General features: G+C 28.1%; 1 protein-coding gene across 2 annotated transcripts in view; it reads right to left on the bottom strand.

Annotated features, from left to right (window-relative positions):
- LOC107065749 (uncharacterized) overlaps positions 1-20,689 on the bottom strand; it is a 104,052-nt gene that overhangs the window by 49,677 nt on the left and 33,686 nt on the right. For both annotated transcript variants that reach the window (XM_089172559.1, XM_089172560.1), the window contains exon 4: positions 19,134-19,279. In XM_089172559.1, the coding sequence (XP_089028685.1) occupies positions 19,134-19,279 (146 nt within the window). The remainder of the gene's footprint in view (positions 1-19,133; positions 19,280-20,689) is intronic.

Here is a 20,689-nt window from a genome sequence, read left to right as displayed (position 1 = left end):
ATCTTTTTTATTTTTTCTATATATATATATATATATATATATATATATATATATATATATATATATATATATATATATATATATATATTTTTCTCTTTCTTTCTTTTTCTCATCCTCCGCTACCGTTGCGCCCACGATTTATGGACTTCCAAGGCGATTCTTTTTAGATTGGCCTGCGCGACCCTTTTTCTATCCTATTCGTTCCCTTTCTACTTATATTCATTCTTTTTCTTCTTTCATTTTATTTTTCTTTCCTTTTTCCATGTTCCGAGGTCCCTCAACTTGCCTATTTACAACTACAACCACCACCATTCACCACCCCTTTTTCTTATGAAAACTTTCAAATATTCTCGAATAGAAATTGTTTAATACTAAAAACGAATTTCGTGTTACGATACAACTGACAACCCTTTGAGTGTTGAATAATTTTAGTTAAAATATTTTATATACAGACGGAATAGATTATTATTAACAACCAGATTTAATAATAAATTATATTCGATAATTCAAGAATATTTGTCTCATTAATATAATTTTCACGTGACAAAACTCAAAACAATAAATCAATACGTAAAACAATTTTATTATATATTCATATTGATAAACGCATATATGTCTGTATAGCAGTTCAAATTTTAATCTCTTAGATACTACGCGCCATTATAATGGCTTTCGCGAATGCCATCATACAACGCACAGCACCACTATTAGTGGCTTTTATGGATAACATCTTTTAAAATATATCATATCTAATTGTTTAATTAATTATTAAAGTTAAATTGTTAAAATTAAAGTACATGCAATATATTTTAATGAAAAATTATAATTTAATCATTAAATACTTTATTTCAATGTACTAAATGGCATTGAACACTGCCATTACAGAGAAACAGCTCTGCACAAAATTTAGCAGTGCCTCCTAAGAGATTAATTTTTCTTCATTTTGATTAAAATCAATGGTTAAAAAAAAAAAAAAAGAAAAAATGAAACTGTCGTATAATTTAATACACAATCTATCATTTTACATAAAAGAATTTACATTATGATTCAAACGTGAACAAATGTTACGTCGGTACATACACTTTCATTTTTGATTCTAACTTTATCCACGATCGATTTGATATCCCACAGCGAATATATTACAAAGGGGGAAGGGGAGGGGGGAGGGAGGTTAGTAAGGGTGTCTGTCTCGTACTACTTTCTTCCCCCTTTTTCTAGAAGGGATAGATAGGATAGGATTGGTCCTCGAGCTATCCGTAAGGGTAAAACACGTTAGTGGGGGTAAGTTTCCGTAAGCTCCACCGGGATACATCGAGATCGTGACCAATGATAATGGAGTTTTCGCAGCACAGCTGCCCTAAAGGGAGAACCCCGAAGAGAAGAAGAAGAAGAACAGAATCCTCCCTTGGTCGGTGTTATTCTGTTTTACCCTACCATCATCCCCTATGAAACTCACTTCCCAGGAACTTCCCTCTGAGAGGAATGAATGCAGAACAAACCAACCCCTCGTCACCCCTTCCATTCGCCCCCCCCCGTTGACGACTCTTCTAGAATATGGAAGAAAGGATTTAGGGGGGGGAGGAAACTTTGGTTCACGATTTTCGTGATATTTTTTTCACCAGCAATGGGTGGGGTCTTCTCTCCTTCTACCCCTATCGTTAGTGTGTTTTTTTTGTCTATCTACGATTTGTTTGATATAACTATAATCATTTGTTAAATAAATAAATGTAATAGAGGGTGCATTGGATACTATGGTTTCGTCAAGTTTAACATAATGTTCATTTAGAATAAAAATGATGATGGGTAATGTTATTTGACATTACTAATAAAAGTTATTCATGGATTGTTATAATTATTATATATTTTTGTAAAATAAATTAACTTATATGTTATATAGGTATATATAAATCTATATAAATATATAAGTTACGGTTTTATTAAACCTATATACATATATAGGTTATATGTTTTTTATCCAGGTTATATAGAAACCTTATTAAAAATTACATTATGTTATATTTATATAATAATATTAATGTATTATATTTATTATATTGCATATATATGCATATATAATATTTATATAATATTTTATTTTATTAATATATTTATTAATATTATATTATTAATATTATATTTATATAATAATATTAATATATTATATATATAATTATATTATATTATAAATATTATATATTATTAAAATAAAGGTTATGTATTAAACCTATATTATGTATATAGGTTTTAAATATTAATAATAAAATATTAACCCCCTCCCCTGAATAAATAGCAACGTAACAATGATGACAATGACGATGATGATAAAATATGTGATATGCAATTTTTTGTTGAGAGAAAGAAAGAGAGAGAGAGAGAGAGAGAAATGATCTGAATAAATAATTATATAACGATATGTAGAAATATATTCCAATAGAAATATTTGAAAGAGAAAACATTTTTCGTATCTAATATAACAACCCATCACATCCATCCATGAGGTATAATCAATGGTTCGATCGATCGATCGATCGATCGATCGAACGAACAAACGAACGAACGAACCATGAGCTAAAAACAACGCATATACCTTTTACCTGTAGATGCATAAATGTCTCCTCTTTGTATATTTGCGTATGTGTATATGTGTGTATGTGTGTAGGAATGTGTGTGTATGCATATACATGTTAGAAAAGGATAAGAAGACGTATATATTCGAAGAGGGCCGCGGATTTGAAACGAGGAGACAACAATCGTTTTCTCTTTGCTGTTGCTGACTGTTGCCTGCTCGAAAGATGATCGATCGATTCATGGCTGCTTCGTTCGTGCTCTGAGAAAACTGGTCGACCACTCTCGCGGCATACCGAATCTTAAGTAGCTAACAAGTTAGAAAGAGAAAATGATAGAACATAACAAGAAAGAAACAAAAACGAAGAAGAGGATGATGAAAATAAAAGAAAAAAAAGATGGAAAAGGAAAGATTGTTCAAAAATACCTGACTTGAATTATCGATTTGGTTAATAATTAAATTTCTACTTATGTTATGTGAATTTATAATAATTATTATTACGAATGATATATGAGACTGTTTGTAAGGTTTTATGCATAATGCACATTTGATCTTTGATGTAAAATAATTTTGTTAAGATTAATTATTATTATTATTATTTTTTTTTTTTTTTTAATAGAAGAAGTTGTGTTATCCTTGATGGTTGGTTGTTGTGTTGGTTAAAATTATAGTTTTGCTATTTTGTTTTGAACTATTTAATTAAATTCGGGTTAAGATTATTGAATATTGTAAAGTAACAAAATAAATTGCTATTTGCTATTGTATAATATATATATATATATATATATATAGAATGGTCTTAATAAAATTGCTATCCTTGATGATTGGTTGTGTTAGTTATATTATAGTTTTGCTATTTTCAATTGAATTGAATTTAAGATTGTTGAATATTGTAAAGCAACAAAATAAATTGGTACTTATGCAAAAGAATATTTGCATATGGAATAACTATATATATATATATATATATATATGATGGTATTAATAAAATTGCATTACTTTGATTCGTCGTTATACACATTTACATACTTTGTAACGTAACAAAAATATATCCTTCGTATTTTACCCTTTTATTACATTCTATCCTTGATGATACACATTTGTAAGAGAATTTGATATTTATAGCAAGAAAACTTCGCAGCAATAAAAAAACATTTTATTAGTTTAAAATTTACTACACGAGAGTTTAATTGAGAGGTAATAAGTTGATACTGTTTTAAAAAAATATGCATTACTTTGATTCGTCCTATTACACATTTACATACGATCTAACATTAAAAACTTAATATCCATCGTATTTTATACTTTTATTACACTCTATACTTGATGATACACATTTGTAAAAAAAAATGTAATATTTTAAAGCAATGAAACAACTTTAGCAATACAAATAATACTGTTAATTTAAAATTTATTTCACGAGAGTCTAACCGAGGATAACAAGCTGATATTGTTTAACAAAATATTATAACGTCTCAAGAAAAAGAAAAAACAATAGAAAAAAATAAGAAATATATTTGCGTGTGAAATATACAAACACAAAGAGAGAAAGAGAGAGAAAGAGAGAGAGAGAGAGAAATAGAGAGAGAAAGTTGTATAGTAAAACGTGTGCAATTTGGTTACAACGTTATATGGGACACACTCGGAAGCAATTTACAAGTTAATGAGTTATGATGATTCGTTAGTCTATCTCTCTCTCTCTCTCTTTCTCTCTCTTTTTCTCTTAAACCTCTCTCAAATCTTTAGAATTTATTTCGGTTGCACACCACTACTACTTCTTCTTCTTCTCTTCTTCTCTTCTTCTTCTTCGGATGTGTGCACCGCCCATCTAATTGGTTCGTCGTCTCTCCTTCTCTAACTCCACCTTCTCCTCCTCTTTTCCCACCACCACCACAACCACCATTCACCATTCACCATCTCACAATCTAACCACACACACAACCAACTACAACTAAAAGTACAACTTCTTTTGCTCCATATTACAAAAATCGACAAAAATGATGAAATAAAACAAGTACGCAATTGAATATATGCATACGAAAAAAGGAGAGGAATAATACGACCAACGGAATAAAAAAAAAAGAAAAAAAAAAATAAGAGAGAGAAGAAGAAGAATAAGAAGAAGACAAAAAGAAAAAAACAGCAGCAGCAAAAGTGTCGATCTTGACGCAGTCGGGCGTCGTATTCAACGTGCGAAGGGATGCAAATCTGCTATCTCATGAGGAGAATTTTCAAGGAAGCTGAAAAGACGAATGGATGGATGGATCACGACGAACGTCGGCAAACGGACAACAATACTCTCTCTCTCTCTCTCTCTCTTTCTCTCTTTGATATATTTGCATCTGGTACATAATTCAGTCACCGTATTCTCTGCTCCCAACCCACCTTCTACCGAATGCCGGTTTTTTTCATAAACCATACCAAACACCACACAACACCAATATCAACATCCAACACCGTTACTATCATCTCTCTCTCTTTTTTTTTTTATCTCAATTCTTTTATTTTTTTACTACTAAATAATAAAATACATTTGGAAGGTGGGATGAGGGGAGGAGGGGGAAGAGAGAAGAAAACAAACTTAGGATCCCCCCCACTATCCCCTCACCACCATCATCATCCTATCCTCCTATTCCAACTCAACACCACAAAACATGAATGTTTCATTTTATTTATCCCATTGCGTGTTTTTTTTTTCTTTTTTTTTTTTTTTTGAATCGGTGTTCATAGATGTTTTATTAAACGATTCATTATGAAAATGGGAAAAGAAAAGAAATGAAATGAAAATGAAAATGAATGATTGAAAAAAAAAGATATATATATATATATATATATAAAACAGTCATCAAAGATACCGGCTAGTGGTATTACTAATGGAGCGTAAAATTAGACGTAAGAGCTTTTAACGTAAGCCTCATCGAATTAGACGTACGGCATGCGCGATTAAACTCGACTAGATTGCTGATTGCATCTCGTTTATTACCGCCATTTAAATAATTAAATAGACGTATCGGTTTACTACGATTATATATATGATTGATAGCATATTATCGCGTTAGTTTTTTCAAATCATATTTTATATACCACAAGAGTAAGATTTTCCCATATATATGTCTTTATGTGTGTGTGTGTGTGTATGTATGTTTATTATCATTAAGTGACAAAATTATGGTTGGACACTATAAATGTCAATTATTGGTTATGATATTTCGTTTTGGTATTTAAATTGAAAATCTAAAACGTTTTATTATCTTATCTTATCTTATTTTTAAGTTATTTTATAATCATATTGAAAAATGTTCTTTCTTTTGAAGAATTTTATATAATGATTGAAAGAAAATAAAGTGAAAATTATGTTTTTTTTTTTTTTTACATTGCACTGTTCAAACAGGTCGTCGTAATTTTAATCCTTTGGTTATATTCGACGTATTAATACGTCATGCATTTGTTTGGACAAAGACGCTTATGATGCTCTGATACGTCATTGAAACTAAAACGAGATTTAACTGTAGTTCATACTCTGCTTTATTTCAAATTAATAAAATAAATATTTGTGTGTGATATTATTATAATTTAACACGTTGTGTGCCGCACAAGACGACTATAGTCGTCCAATCTTTGTGTTTCTAAGAACGATCGTCAAATTAAAAGTGTGGCGGCAACGTATTAATATTATTTTAAATAATTGTATTTAAAATTATAATTAAATGTTAATTTAAACTATTATAATATTTAAAATTATAATTTATATAATATTAATTTAAATTATTATAATATTTAATATTATATTTAATATTAATTTCAATTATTATACTATTAATTATTGTATTTAATATTAATTTAATTTATTATAATATTTGATATTTTATTTTATATTAATTTAAATTATTATAATATTTAAACTTATAATTTAATCCTAATTTAAGTTCTTATAATATTTAAAATTATAATTCAATATTACCTTAAATTATTATAATATTTATAATATAATTAAAAAATATATATATAATAATATTTCAAAGTAATTTTTAAATAAATGTTTAAACCAAAGGGTTAATATTTTCGAACTCTTACGTTCGACTATATCAACTATTATCAAAAAAATTGCGACCATCTTTTACTCAGAAACTTTTAGAACATTCATCGGTAATAACTCTTTCAAAAAATCATTCGTAGAAAAAACATTTTACAAAAAATTACAAGAAGAAGAATCTAGACGAAAGAGAGGAGGAAGAGGACAAGGGGAGGAGGGAGGGGGAGGGGGAAATGCGAAGAGAGTGTCGCATGAAAGGAAAGCACACACAATGGCCCTTACTTCGGAATAAAAACAACCTAAGACTATTCGTTTTCCGTCGGAAAGATCGGTAAGGATAACCTTGCGGTCTTTACCCCTACCTTTTACCACCCACCTCATCTTTCTTTTTGCCACCTCTCTTTTTCACCTAACTCTTTCTCTCTCTCTCTCTCTCTCTCTCTCTCTCTCTCTCTCTCTCGCTATTTTTATATTTCTACATATACGTAAAACAAATATCATCGTATGTGTGTGTTGAGTTTGTTGCTACTTCTTCACATAGGTACTACACTTCGGGAGTTTGCTGTATCTGGAGAAGAAACTTTCAAGATAAAATCGTAAAAGTTAAAGAGAGAGAAAGAAAAAGAGAGAGAGAGAGAGAGAGAGAGAGAGAGATAGATAGATAGATAGATAGACAGACAGGCAGAGGCAGAGAGAGAGAGAGAGAGAGAGAGAGAGAGAGAGAGAAGTTCGATACAAACCGAGCACGACACTTTGACCCCCACGCGAACAACGAGACGATTCTCTCTTTCTTTTCTTTTCTTTATTTTATTTTATTTTTTATGTTATTTTTTTTTTTTTTTTTTTTTATAAATAAAAGGCTCGACTTTTCGACTGGTAACATCTCGAGAATGTCACTTTTGCTTCTAGCTTACGAAGAGAGAATGCTCGTAAAGTCCGACGAAACGAGAATTCGCGAGAGTTTAAAGAGAGGAAAGAAGTTTAAAAAAAAAATAAAAAGGAGGAGGAAGAAGAAGTTTAGGGTTGTTGCTGTTTGAGAGGGAGAGTGGGGGAGAAAGACACCGAAAAAAGATGGTTCTCTTATAAGTAGAATTATACCGACGACGATCTCGACGAAATCGTTCTCCTTTTCTTCTTCTTTCTTTGGATTTCTTTCTTTTTTTCTTTTTTTTTAAATTTTATTTTATTTCCTCGTGTACTTTTTTTTTTAACATTTGTCTCTCTTTTTCTCTCTTTCTCTTTCTCTTTCTCTCTTACTGCTTATTCTCGCGGAGAGCGTTGAATATTTCAGGCCACGTCCCTCGAGGACGCGCGTTATAAATTTCCGACCCTTTTCTCCGCCAAATGGCCAAGTATGTGTGTATTATTTGTGTATGTGTGTATATATATATATATATATATATATATATATGTGTGTGTGATTTCAAGAACGACGACGACGAAGACGACGATTCCAGCTTTCCTCGGAGTCGTACGAATGTACGTAAAGTTACGTTGTTTTTTTTCTTTTTATTTTAATTTTATTTTCTTCTTCTTCTTCTTCTTCTTCTTCTTCTTTTCGTTCCTCGTATAAATGAAATAAAAAAAGATATATAATAAAAAAAAACGAGAAAGAGAGAAGAAATGAAGGAATGAAGGAAGAGAAAAAGACGTTTTGTCGAGTATAACCAGGCGAAAACTTTAACGCGATAACATGAAAAGGGGAGGGGTGGGGGAAAGGGCCCCTTGTAAAACGCGTGGCACATGCCAACCAAACCAATCGAATTTAATCGAATCTCGTAAATATCCGATGATCTTCGTGAAATCTTTTACGTATCTCATTCAAATCGAAACAGAGAGAGAGAGAGAGAGAGAGAGAGAGAGATAAAGAGAGAAAAGTTTGAAACAAATTATATAACAAATTTTAAAAACGTAACACACCTATATATATACACATATTATTTATAATATATTTAAATATACAAAATTTTTTAATCTATTAAAAATATTAAATTACAAATATATATTAATTATATAAAATTATATAATAAAATAAATTAAAATAAAATAACATAAACTAAATTAAAATAAAATAACATAAACTAAATTAAAATAAATTAAAATCGAATAAAATAAAAGAAAATAAATTAAATTAAATTAAATTAAATTAAATTAAATTAAATTAAATTAAAATAAAATAGAAATAAAATAAAATAGAAACAAAAAATAATTCAAAATAGAAACAAAATAAAATAAAATAATATAACATAACATAAAATATTATTTAAATATAATTTAATATAAATTTTTAATTATTTAATATGCTTATATTTATATTTTTAATTTAATTTTATATTTATATATATAATATAAAAAATACAGAATATATAAATAAATAAAATGCATCCCATATAAAAAAATAATTTTGACCTAAACAAGAAAAAAAATATACAAAAAACAAGACTTTCATCGTATGGAATGTCCAAGAACGATCTTAGAACCGTAACTCGTAATAGAACGTGAACTATACTGTGTACTGATGATGATGATGGTGTTGGTGTTGGTTGCATAGTATCGTATTGGTATTGGTATGGGTATGGGAGTGTGGTATGGTGTAGAGAGTGTGGTGGCACAGCACGGCAGGGCAAGGCAAGGCAAGGCAAGGCAAGGCAAGGCAAGGAAGGCACGGTCCTAACGATAAGGATCGAAAGGACGTAGAAGAGAAAAGAAAAGGGAGGCAGGAGAGCGTGTAGGACAGCCGTTAACGAGCAACTTCTCCGAGCATTACCTTCCTTCTGCGTACGTGCAGCTCGCTCCACGAAGATACGAACCAACTCAACAGAGAGAAAACAAAACAAAATAACTTCAAAGTAAAGTAAGCCCTTGGCCCAGCGCGATCCTTTAAGGATCTAAAACTACTCTTCTTCTTCTCTTCTGTACCCTTCTTGAAGAAATAGATCGATGATCTGATTCAACAGATGCGCGTTGATCCTAACTCGATCATCTATCTGATAATCTCTCACCAAAGTATCTTATTTTATTTTATTTTATTTTATTGTATTTTATTTTATTGTATATTATTTTATTTTATTTTATTTTATTTTATTTTATTTTATTGTATTTTATTTTATTTTATTTTATTTTATTTTATTTTATTTCCATTTTATATTATTTCTATTTTATTTTATATCTATTTTCTGTTTTATTTTATATTACTCTATTTTATATTATTTTATTTTAATCTATTTTGTTGTATTTTATTGTATTGTATTTGATTGTATATTATTTTATTTTATTTTATTTTATTCTGTGTTATTTTATTGTATTTTATTTGCAAATAATTCTTCTTATTATTATTGTTTATTTTTTTACTATTTATTTTATTTTTTCTATTTATCTACAATGAAAAAATATTCCTTACTTTAAATAAGAAACCTCGTGGTGCATTAAGATTAATGATTTTTCATCTTATCTCCATTAGAAATCTTTCACTCAATGTTTTTTTCATTTTACTCTTTTTTTCTTTTTTTTTTTTTTCATTTCTAATATCGTTTTTAATATTTCCGTCATATCGTACAATTGTTATTCTTCTTATTATTATTATAATATTTAATGTTCTCATGATTTTTCATTTAATTTATTTGTAAACACAATAGACGTGTGTTTTAACCCTGTGTGTAAGGTACATACTTATTATTACTTGTTTCGTTGATGATCGTTGTTGTTTTTTCTTTTCTTTCTATTTCTTTTTTTTTGCTTTTGCTTTTTCTTTCTTTATCTTCTATCGCATTAACGAGGAACGATCGTAATCTTTTAATCGTGAATAATTACGCGCAACTAAGTATTTACGATTAGTTATGATCTAAAGAACTTTAAATACCAGTCACGTGAGTACCGACGATTAAACAAAGCGTTAACAAGATTGGCTGTGAGGTAAAAGTGAAAGAACAAAACGAAAGATACCGCGAAAAGAAAACAAAAGTATATATACAGTAACTATAATGTAGTGTAAAACAAACTAAAATGGTGTATTATGTATGTCCCTGTCTCTTTTATAATCTTCAAAACGTTTCAAAACGTTCCATAACTTGTACATAACCTAAAACAAATCAACGTAGATTCGATAAAACGACGACGCCATTTTACAATCATTCGCCATTTCGTGAACGAAATTAAATGGGATAGCTTAGAAAGAAACAACCAACCAAGAAAGAGAAGAAGAAGAAGAAGGAAAAAAACACACACACATATGTAACTAACACGCATTCCTAAACTCGTTGCTTTTTTTTTTTAAACGGGTAAGAGCCTAGCTACCCCTCTTTTTCTTCTTATGACAGGACAGAAACAGAAGAATAGAATAGCAAAAAAAAAAAGAGACAGAGAGAGAGAGAGAGAGAGAGAAAAAAGAAAATTTCCCAGCTGTTCCGAGTTATCTTGAGAGTTGATCAAAAATGGCGGCTATGGTTGTGGATGGAAAAAGAGGAAAAGGGGAGGAAGGGAGGGAAGGAGGGAGAGTATTTCAACCCTTGCTATCATGGTGCTTAGTCCTCGGGACGCCACACCTTAACAAAAATTCTGCCGCATCTGTGTGTTATATATATGCTTTTATTTCTCTCTTTCTCTTTCTAACGCAACTTTATATAAAATACACGAAAGGTGGTGGGCTATATTTTGTACATGTGTGTGTGTATGTGAATCTATAGGAGGTATATATACCTGGTATATTCCCCTACAACTCCATCCCTCTTAAACTTTTGTTTCCGAGATCGTATCAACTACGGGCTCACTTTTTTTTTGCTTCTTCTTCTTCTTCTTTTACTTTTTACATTTAGAGGACACGCATCTGCGAGCAGTGCCGCCCGTGTCCAACGTTCTCGTAAAAATGCAACATATTGCGCGAAAAGTATATACCTACTAATACTACTACTACTACTGTTACTATTACTGTTGTAACTAGTATTTGTGTTGCTGTTGGAAAAAAAAAGATCCATTATATGTGGGACCATTCTTTATAGTTTATGGGGTAAAATAGTAATATTATATTTTAAATAAAAAAAATATTATTATATATATATATATATATATATATATATATATATATTATTATTATTATTATTATTATATATTTATTTTAAATATAATTAAATATAACAAATATTATATTATACATAATAACAATATAATTTTATTATTTATATTTATATTCAAATTATATTATATTATATTATAATTATATTATAATTATTTATATTATATTATACTATATATATTATAATACTAGGGGTGCCCCAGCTACGCGTTGCTGTGATTAATAAATATATAGATAGATCTGAATCTACGCACATAACATTTGTCTTTTTTTCTCTTTTTTCTTAATATCCTTTTAAAGGAAAAATAATTATGATGGGTCAGCCTTATCACTCAGGGGTATAAGAAATATAAGAAAAACTATTCTCATACCTACCGAATATACACAAAAAATTTCATATAAATCGGTCAAGTCGTTTCGGAGAATAAGAATAACAAACACTGTGACAGGAGAATTTTATAGAGATAAGAGAAGATTATAATAATATTATATAAATTAATTATTTAATAAATTAATAAATAATATTATATTCAATTATATTTATTAGTATTTTATATATAATATTATTTTTATTATTTATACAAATTATAAAATAATATTATATTATATTTAATATCAAATAACTACGAGAAACTTTGCATTCTTGTGATCTACATTTAAATCAAAAATACTCTCCTATAAAATTAATCATTCCCCATAATCCCCATAATAATAACTCAATATAATAATTCTGACCAATCGATTCGTTTTAGAAAAAGAAAAGAAAAAAGAAAAAAAAAAAGAAAAATCCATTTCATTCTCATCAATGGTGGTGTGTGTTGTGGATTAAATATTTCATTTCGTACGCATACACGACGTTTCGTATAATCGTGTTTTGAAAGGACTGTTGTGGTCAAGAAGGAAAAAAATGAGGAGGAAGAAGAAGAAGGATAAAAAAAAAAAGAAAAAAAGGGAAATAAAGGGATATAAAGCTGACTCGGTCGATCGCCTCGAAGAAAATTACAGAGCACGATGAAAGTGTCGTTCGCGCGAGCGCGAGCGCACGTGCTCAAACGATAAGGGACGCCTACCACTTTAAACCGATACATATTTTATTAGCTGGCATTGCCTTAACGCGTACAACAGTTTCCCTTCTCGCACCTAAACCCCCCCCGAACCAACCAACCCCCTTCCCTCCTTCCCCCCTCCCCCGACCCACCAGGTTGTCGCGATAGGTATTGATAAATGACTGATAGGTAGGCGTGTCTCCTCGTCATCCTGTCACAATGTTTGTCCTTGTCGCGGGAGGATTAGTGAATGTTCTATTCCTATATACCAATCGTATCAAATAATCTACTACTCCTACCTAGTTTCTTTCTTTTTTTTTTTCGTTTTTTTTATTTCCTATAAAAGTAACATTTAAAAATGAAATACAACCTTTATCGGATTATCTATGTTTTATTATATATACCTATGTGTGTATATATATATATATATATATGAATATGTGTGTGTGTATTATAAATTTAGTTAATACATTTTTTTAATAAGTGTTTTATATATATAGAATAGATTCTTCATATGGTGAAATGTCAAGCACATATCAAATGTGTCGGTGAGTGATTAAATATTAGGGGGTTTATTCTTATAGGTTAATTATTTAGGACACATACACACATCAAGCGATTATGATGAATCTTGACATCCTATAATTTCGATTTTTTTAAGGTAACATATAATAAAATATGTAATATAAAATATCTATTAAATGAATAAATGAATAAATTAATAAATCTAATAAAATATATGTAATATTTAAGATAAAATATATATTAAATAAATAAATTATTAAATATAATAAAAAAATATTTAATATGTTATATATAGAATAATATAAGGGTGAAATTACATCCAATATTTTAAATAAATTCTTAGTGAAAATCTAAATACAAAAATTACAAAAAATAAACTACAACAAAATACTACGTTGATTTTCTTCGATTATCGTTAAAATCTTGATATAAATAAAAAATAAATTAACGAAGGTAAATAATAATTAAAAAAATAGAATTTCTTGGAAAGTCTCAAACGAATTGAATGAATTCCCTCGATAAATAAAACACACAAACACACATCATACATACATACATACATACAAAGATATATACACGCACGTTGAATTTTCCATTGAGCTATGTCAACAAGCTTCTCTTCTCCTCCACCTCCTCCACCATCTCCTCCTATTTCTCTTCGACGCGTGTAAATGCATCAATTAAACCAAAACACCGTCCAATTATCGTTCGACGAACCTAAACTCGCGTTTGTTGAATCCAAACTAAACTAAACTAAACTAAACGAAACGAAACGAAACGAAATGAAACGTTCGCGAACGAAGAAACACACAAACCAAACGATACGCTTTTTTCCCTTAGGCGCGATAATTCTCGCGATGCAAATAAATATTTAATATACATATACACATACACATACACATAAATAAGTCACGCATGCACGCACGCACGCACGCACGCACGAATTACAAATTCTTGCATACGCGTGTGACTAGGCGATAAAAAAAAAAATAAGTTATGGCATATTTTTCTTTTTCTTCTTCTTCTCTCAGACAAAAGGCGAAAATGAATTTAATACATCGCGTGTTTATAATAATAATAATAATTATTATTATTATTATTATTATTGTAATTAAAATTATTCTATCTCATTTTCTGTTAATTAACAACTAATTTTGATCTAGCATGCATAGTATGCAGATGGTTTGTTAAGTGAAAGGAGATAAAAAAAAAAAAGAATAAAAATGAGAGGACGTGGGGGAAAAGAAGAAGAAGAAGAAGAAAAAAAAAGCTTTCAATTCATCTTCACGATCGTCAAAAGTGAATTAGAAATAAAAGTTAGAGTTTGATTGAAGTAAAGACGTATGTCTGTGTGTGTGTGTGTGTGATGAGTCCACACCATAAGAGAAAGTTTTGTGTAGAGTAAGTAGTCAGGATTGAAAGCGATAGTGAAACGTCAGAATGCGACTCCGGCCAGATGGAAAAAGGAATCGCTTCGATGAGAACGTTTTATTTTCATTCTCATTTAATTCTAACATAAGTTAATTTAATGATCATCATTGTTTCTTCTTCTTCTTCTTCTTCTTCTATTACAACTAACTCGTACAAATAAAAACAAAACAAAAATGACTAGAAATGATATTCGAAGAATGCGAAATCTTTCTTTGGAATAGTCCAACATTTCCAAACAACAACCCATTTGAGACCAACTTGCATACCGTGTGTACAATCATACTTTGCTATTATTAGTTATTTTTGAATAAAGTATTTGTCGAAATAAAACTTTACTTTTTTTTTTGTATAAATATTGTAGTATTGGGTTGGCAATTACTAAGTCATTGTGGATTTTGTTTTACACCAAATTCAGTTTTTTGATAACAAGAGATCAGAAATTTTATGAACGTGGCATTATGACACGATGGTAAAAAGTCATCAACAAAAATGGACAATACCTAATTGAATAAACACTTATATTTTTAAGCAAAAATTTGGAATTTTCATTCTTATTAAACCCTTAACGCTCCAAGTGTGTCTTCCAGGCACCACCGACGTGCGGCGCTTTATTCCAATTTTGGAACAAGTTGGAGTTGCCGGTAAATAACCACAATTAAACGTCAGAGGGTTAAGGGTTAAAATTCGCAATCACTTAGTTGCCAACTCTCAATATTTTTAAGTTATAGAAAAACAAAATTTGGCATTGTAAAATTGGCAATATAATAATAAAAAAAAAATAAAAGAAATGGCTCCTTGAAAAAAATCGTGGTATCTTTTGGGCTAATTTAAATATCGTTGTCAATAGTAGAACAAAAAAAAGCTGAGTTATATGAAAAAATATTTAACAATTTTTATTACTTTTAATTAATAAAAATTAATTGATATTCTAAATAACACAATTGATATTTTTAAATGATTTGTTTTATTTGATATATATATATATATTTTTTTAAATTTCAAAATGTATTTTAAGAGTAATGTATGTAATTTCAAATCAATCAATTGTCACATAAATTAAACTGAATACAAAAAATTGAATTTCTTTTTATTATCCAAGGAAAATAAGCCCCTCCTCCCCGCAAAAAAAAATGGAAAAAAGATAGAATACCGATTAGAACGAAATATAAGAAGAATAAAAAAGAAAAATAAGAAAAAGAATAAAGAAAAGAAAGTAAGATGGGTTGAAAAAACTATAAGTGGTTGTTGGAAAGAGAATGAATTTGCGAACTATGTCCTTTCGTGACGACGAAGTCTCCTCGAAATAATAGTAGTCACGATATTTTCAAACCACATAGAAGTAGTAGAAGTATCATAGCATAAGAAGAATGTAGAAAAACAAGGGTAGATGATTGTAAGGGCTGCTGTTGCTGGTTATATAGTAGAATGGTATCGTGTTTCCGTTATTCCGTTTTACTTAGGTGCCAGTCTAATCGCCAAAAATAGATCGAATTCGCGGGAATCGTAAGTAAAGAAAGTAAAGTCGATAAGGACACGAAACCTTTCGGTTCTTCTCTCCATACCTTGAGCTTCGTTTTAACCTTCTAACGTTTATTATCGATCCAATTCATCACCTTACTTCTCTAACGCCTACTCTAATTTCATTTTACCTTTTATACACACCTAAGTTCAAAAAAAATAAAAATAAAATAAAATTCAATCTGGGTCGTTTGAAATTATTTATTAAATTTAACTTTAGTTAAATTTATTTAAAAAAACAAAGACTCTCATTTCATTGTACCTTTTATACACCAAATTTCAAAACTAAAACTAAAAAAAAAATTCAATACCAATAGCGTATTGTTGAAATTATTTACTAAATTAGTTAAAGTAGTTTAAGTTAAATTTGTATATAAAAAAAAATTTATTTATAATATTTTATTATTTTATATTTATTATATTTATATGTTATATTTTATTTTGTTATTTTATAATTATATTTATTATATTTATATGTTATATTTTATTTTGTTATTTTATAATTATATTTATATATTATATTTTATTATTTTGTTACTTTGTAATTATATTTATTATATTTATATGTTATATTTTATTTTGTTATTTTATAATTAAATTTATTATATTTAAATATTATATTTTATAATTAAATTTATTATATTTAGATATTATATTTTATTCTTTTTAAAAAATCATTGAAAGATGTAACATAAATTTATTTAACAAAACGACCCTAATTTCATTTTACTTTTTAAACACCAAACTTCAAAACTACAAACAATTCAATCTCGTTAATATGTTCTTACAATTGTTTACTAAATTAGTTAAATAAACAAAAATTATATCCTATAGAAATCAATATAAAGCAAAAAAAATTTAATAAACAAAAAGAATAAAAATTAATTATCAAACAAAATTAGCATTAACTTCGAAATCAACGATACCATAAATCAGCATGATTCTGACACGAAAGTGATTAACAACGTAACTTAGAATGTATTTGTAAAACTAAAAGTGTTATCCTCCTCCTCCTCCTCCTCCTTCTCCTCTTCCTCCCCCTAACTATCCTACAGCTTATGTAAATAAGTTAGTATTAAATACGAACGTAATACACATGTGTGTGCGTGTGTGTGTGTGTGTGTGTGTGTGTGTGTATAATGTAAACGTAAAAATAGAATTCCTCCCCTTCGCGTTAAACAGCCAAGAAAGAAAAAAAAAAAAAAAAAAAGAAATAAGGAACACAACACGCGTGTAATTGAAATAATACACATACATCGAATGTTTCCTTTTGACTAATTGCTTCGTTAATTTAATGACCACAAAACAGTGACGAGAGAGGGGAGGGGAGGGGAGGGGAGGGGAAAGAAGAACATATCAACCCATTGTATTAATTCTCAAAAAAAAAAAACCCAAAAAAACAAACAAACAAAATAATTCACGAGATATGTTTATAACAATCCTTTGCAAAAAAAAAGGACAAAGATAAAAATATAAAAAAAAAAAAAAAAAAAGGTACGAGACGTTATTATAATCGTTGTGTACAGGAAATTAACTTGGCCTTGTCTTATCTTGCATTCTGATGACTACATCATTGGCATACTACTAAACAGAGAAAGAGCAAAAAAGAGGTGGAAAAGGAGAAGGAAGGAAGGAAAGAAGGAAGGAAGGATGGAAGGGGGAGGGTGGAGGAAGGAGTGAGAAGGAGTACAAAAAAAAAATAAAAAGGGGTGGGAAGAAGTAAAGGGGGACACAAGGGAGACTTAGTTAGAAGGAGAGAGAGAAACTCAAGTTTGTTGTCCAACAACGTTAACGTTAATTAAGTATGTCCCGAGTGCGGAGTGCACGAAGGAAAGGTTTTTCAAGGACTTTGGTTTACGAATATGGGTGTACGTACGCGTTCGACGGGTGTAGAATGGTCTCTTGTCGTGCTTATGAAACGCATCGGTGATCAGTTAAAGTACGAACCAGTATTTGTATATATATATATGTATATATGCTTTGTTCTATAATACATTCACGTAGAATGTAAGAACAATTCAAATGTGTGAACCCATTTAATAATAAATCAAATTGTACAATTCGTTCTTGCCACGATTTGAAAAAAAAAAAAAATGCTATTGTATATACCTTCATTAGTGATAATAATATATATGTAATGTTTTAATTTATTATTTTATTCGAATATAAACTAGAAAATAATATTATTATATATTATAGAGTGTTTTTTATATATATTATATTATATAATTATATATATATATATATATATATATATATATATATATATTTTATATTTATATTTATATTAATAATTTTTATATATTTTATATTTAATTATTATATTGTTTATATTATAAAAAATTATAATAATATATTATTATTATTATTAATTGGCATTAGGAACTCGAAAGTTCATTGCCGCAAATACCAAATCCCGCCATTATTATAATAATATATAAATATAAAAAAAAATTATTATTATTATTATATAAAAATTTATATATATTATTATAATATATTTTATTAATATTCATTTTAATTTATAATATAATATAATATAAAATTAATATTATAATATAATTATTATTTTATTATATTATAATATTTTTTTATTATATATTATATAATATTATTTTCTATAGTTAATTATACTATTAAAACAAATAATAATAAAATTGTAAATGAAATTCTGATAAAATCCAAGTTAATAATAATTTCTATAAATTTAGGTTATATGTTTTAATCATAGTTTCATTTCAAAAAAAAAAATTTAGATCAAAACTAATATATTAAATCTAATAATTTTGAAATATAAAAATTAGTATTTTATAATATATATGTATAACTTCATCTAATTTTATTCAAATAAATTATCTCTTAAGATTAATAATAAATAAAATTAACAAATGAAATTATTTGTTAATAAAGAAGAAGAAAAAAAACCAAATAAGCTTAGGTACTTACAAGGCGTCGTTTAGGTTTGATTAGTGGTCGATTTTGTCCATTCATTTTGTAGTAAAGACCACAAGCATTGCAGAGGTAATGTCCAGTACCATCTCGTCTCCACAAAGGTGTCGATGTTGCACCGCAATTAACGCACTCACGACCCTCTATATTTCGTGGTATGTGTGAACGCATACCAACGCACACGACGTTCAATTTTGTCCAGGGGAGGACAAAAATGGACAGAGAAAAGAAAAAAACAAAATTGAATTAGTATCTTTTTTTCTTTTTTTATCATTCATATATATATATATATATATATATATATATTCATCAATAAATAATGTTATTACGATAAATCGATAAAGTATATTACAGACTAAATTACACACACACATATATACATATGTGTATATATCTATATATCTATATATATAGATATAAACACATATACAGACAGAAGAAAGAAAAAAAGTGGTGATGATCATAAATCATCTCGATCGATTCAAAAAGGAAAAACCATTTTGAAATTCGATCGAACGATTTTATTATTGGATCGAATAAAAGCATTTTTATCATTGACACTTGCATAAATTCTTTGAATATTAATTATTTTTATATAAAAAAAAAAATATAAACATTTTTCTATTTATTTTTTTTTTTTTTTTGGTTTTCCAGTAATTTTATTTATTTATTTTAATTGAAACGAATTTATGCGAGGTCAAAGTAAAAGAAAAAAGAGAAAAACAAACAAAAACAAAATGGATGGTTCATGCAGCAATTTGCAACAAAAATCACATTTCACATTAAGCGATTTATCAGAGCAAAAGCAAAGTCTTGTTTATATTTAAATATATTTTCTTTCTTTTTTTCTTTTTTTTTTCCTTTCAAACTCCAATGATTTGAAAATTATTCTTATTATTTATTATTAATGCTACAAATGATTATTATTATTATTATTATTAATTATTATAAATTTATATCGAAAGAGATCGATATAAATATAAATATATATTTATTTATTTGAGTTAAATATTATAGAGAAAATTAGATGTACTAGATAGATATAGAGAATTAGAAATTAGAGAGAAAGGAACAAAATATATGTATATATATATATATAGATATATACATATATAGATATATTACAGTTAGGGTTCGTGCAACAGCGTGTTTTTTCCTCCCCGTCCCTCTTATAATGCGTTTGTAATAAATATTATTATTTTTTTTTTTTTTTTTTTTTTCTATAAAGGAAATTAGGATAATGAATTGGAGTAGTTGGAATAGTGTGTATAAAAAGACAAACGAACGAACGAACGAACGGTCGGTGACTCCTTCGAATTTCAGCTAATCTTGATTATGGTTTTATCCTTGAATGTTGGGCCTTGTATTAATCCAATAAAGCACTCACTCACAGCATTTGTAGAGAAGAAGAAAGATGATTTTGTCGATTACATTCATCAATTTCATGACTTCATATGAGAATGTGATCACGCACCAAATATAATGATTTTCATCATCATTGTCATTAGAATCATCATAATCATCAGAATCATCATAGTCATCAGAATCATCAT

Source organism: Polistes dominula, unplaced genomic scaffold, assembly GCF_049000335.1.
Source record: "Polistes dominula isolate Pdom_NZ unplaced genomic scaffold, Pdom_raw_medaka contig_23, whole genome shotgun sequence".
In the NCBI taxonomy this organism is placed as follows: Eukaryota; Metazoa; Arthropoda; class Insecta; order Hymenoptera; family Vespidae; genus Polistes; species Polistes dominula.
Note: the sequence above shows the minus strand (reverse complement) of the source record. Positions and strands in the feature narration are given on the sequence as shown.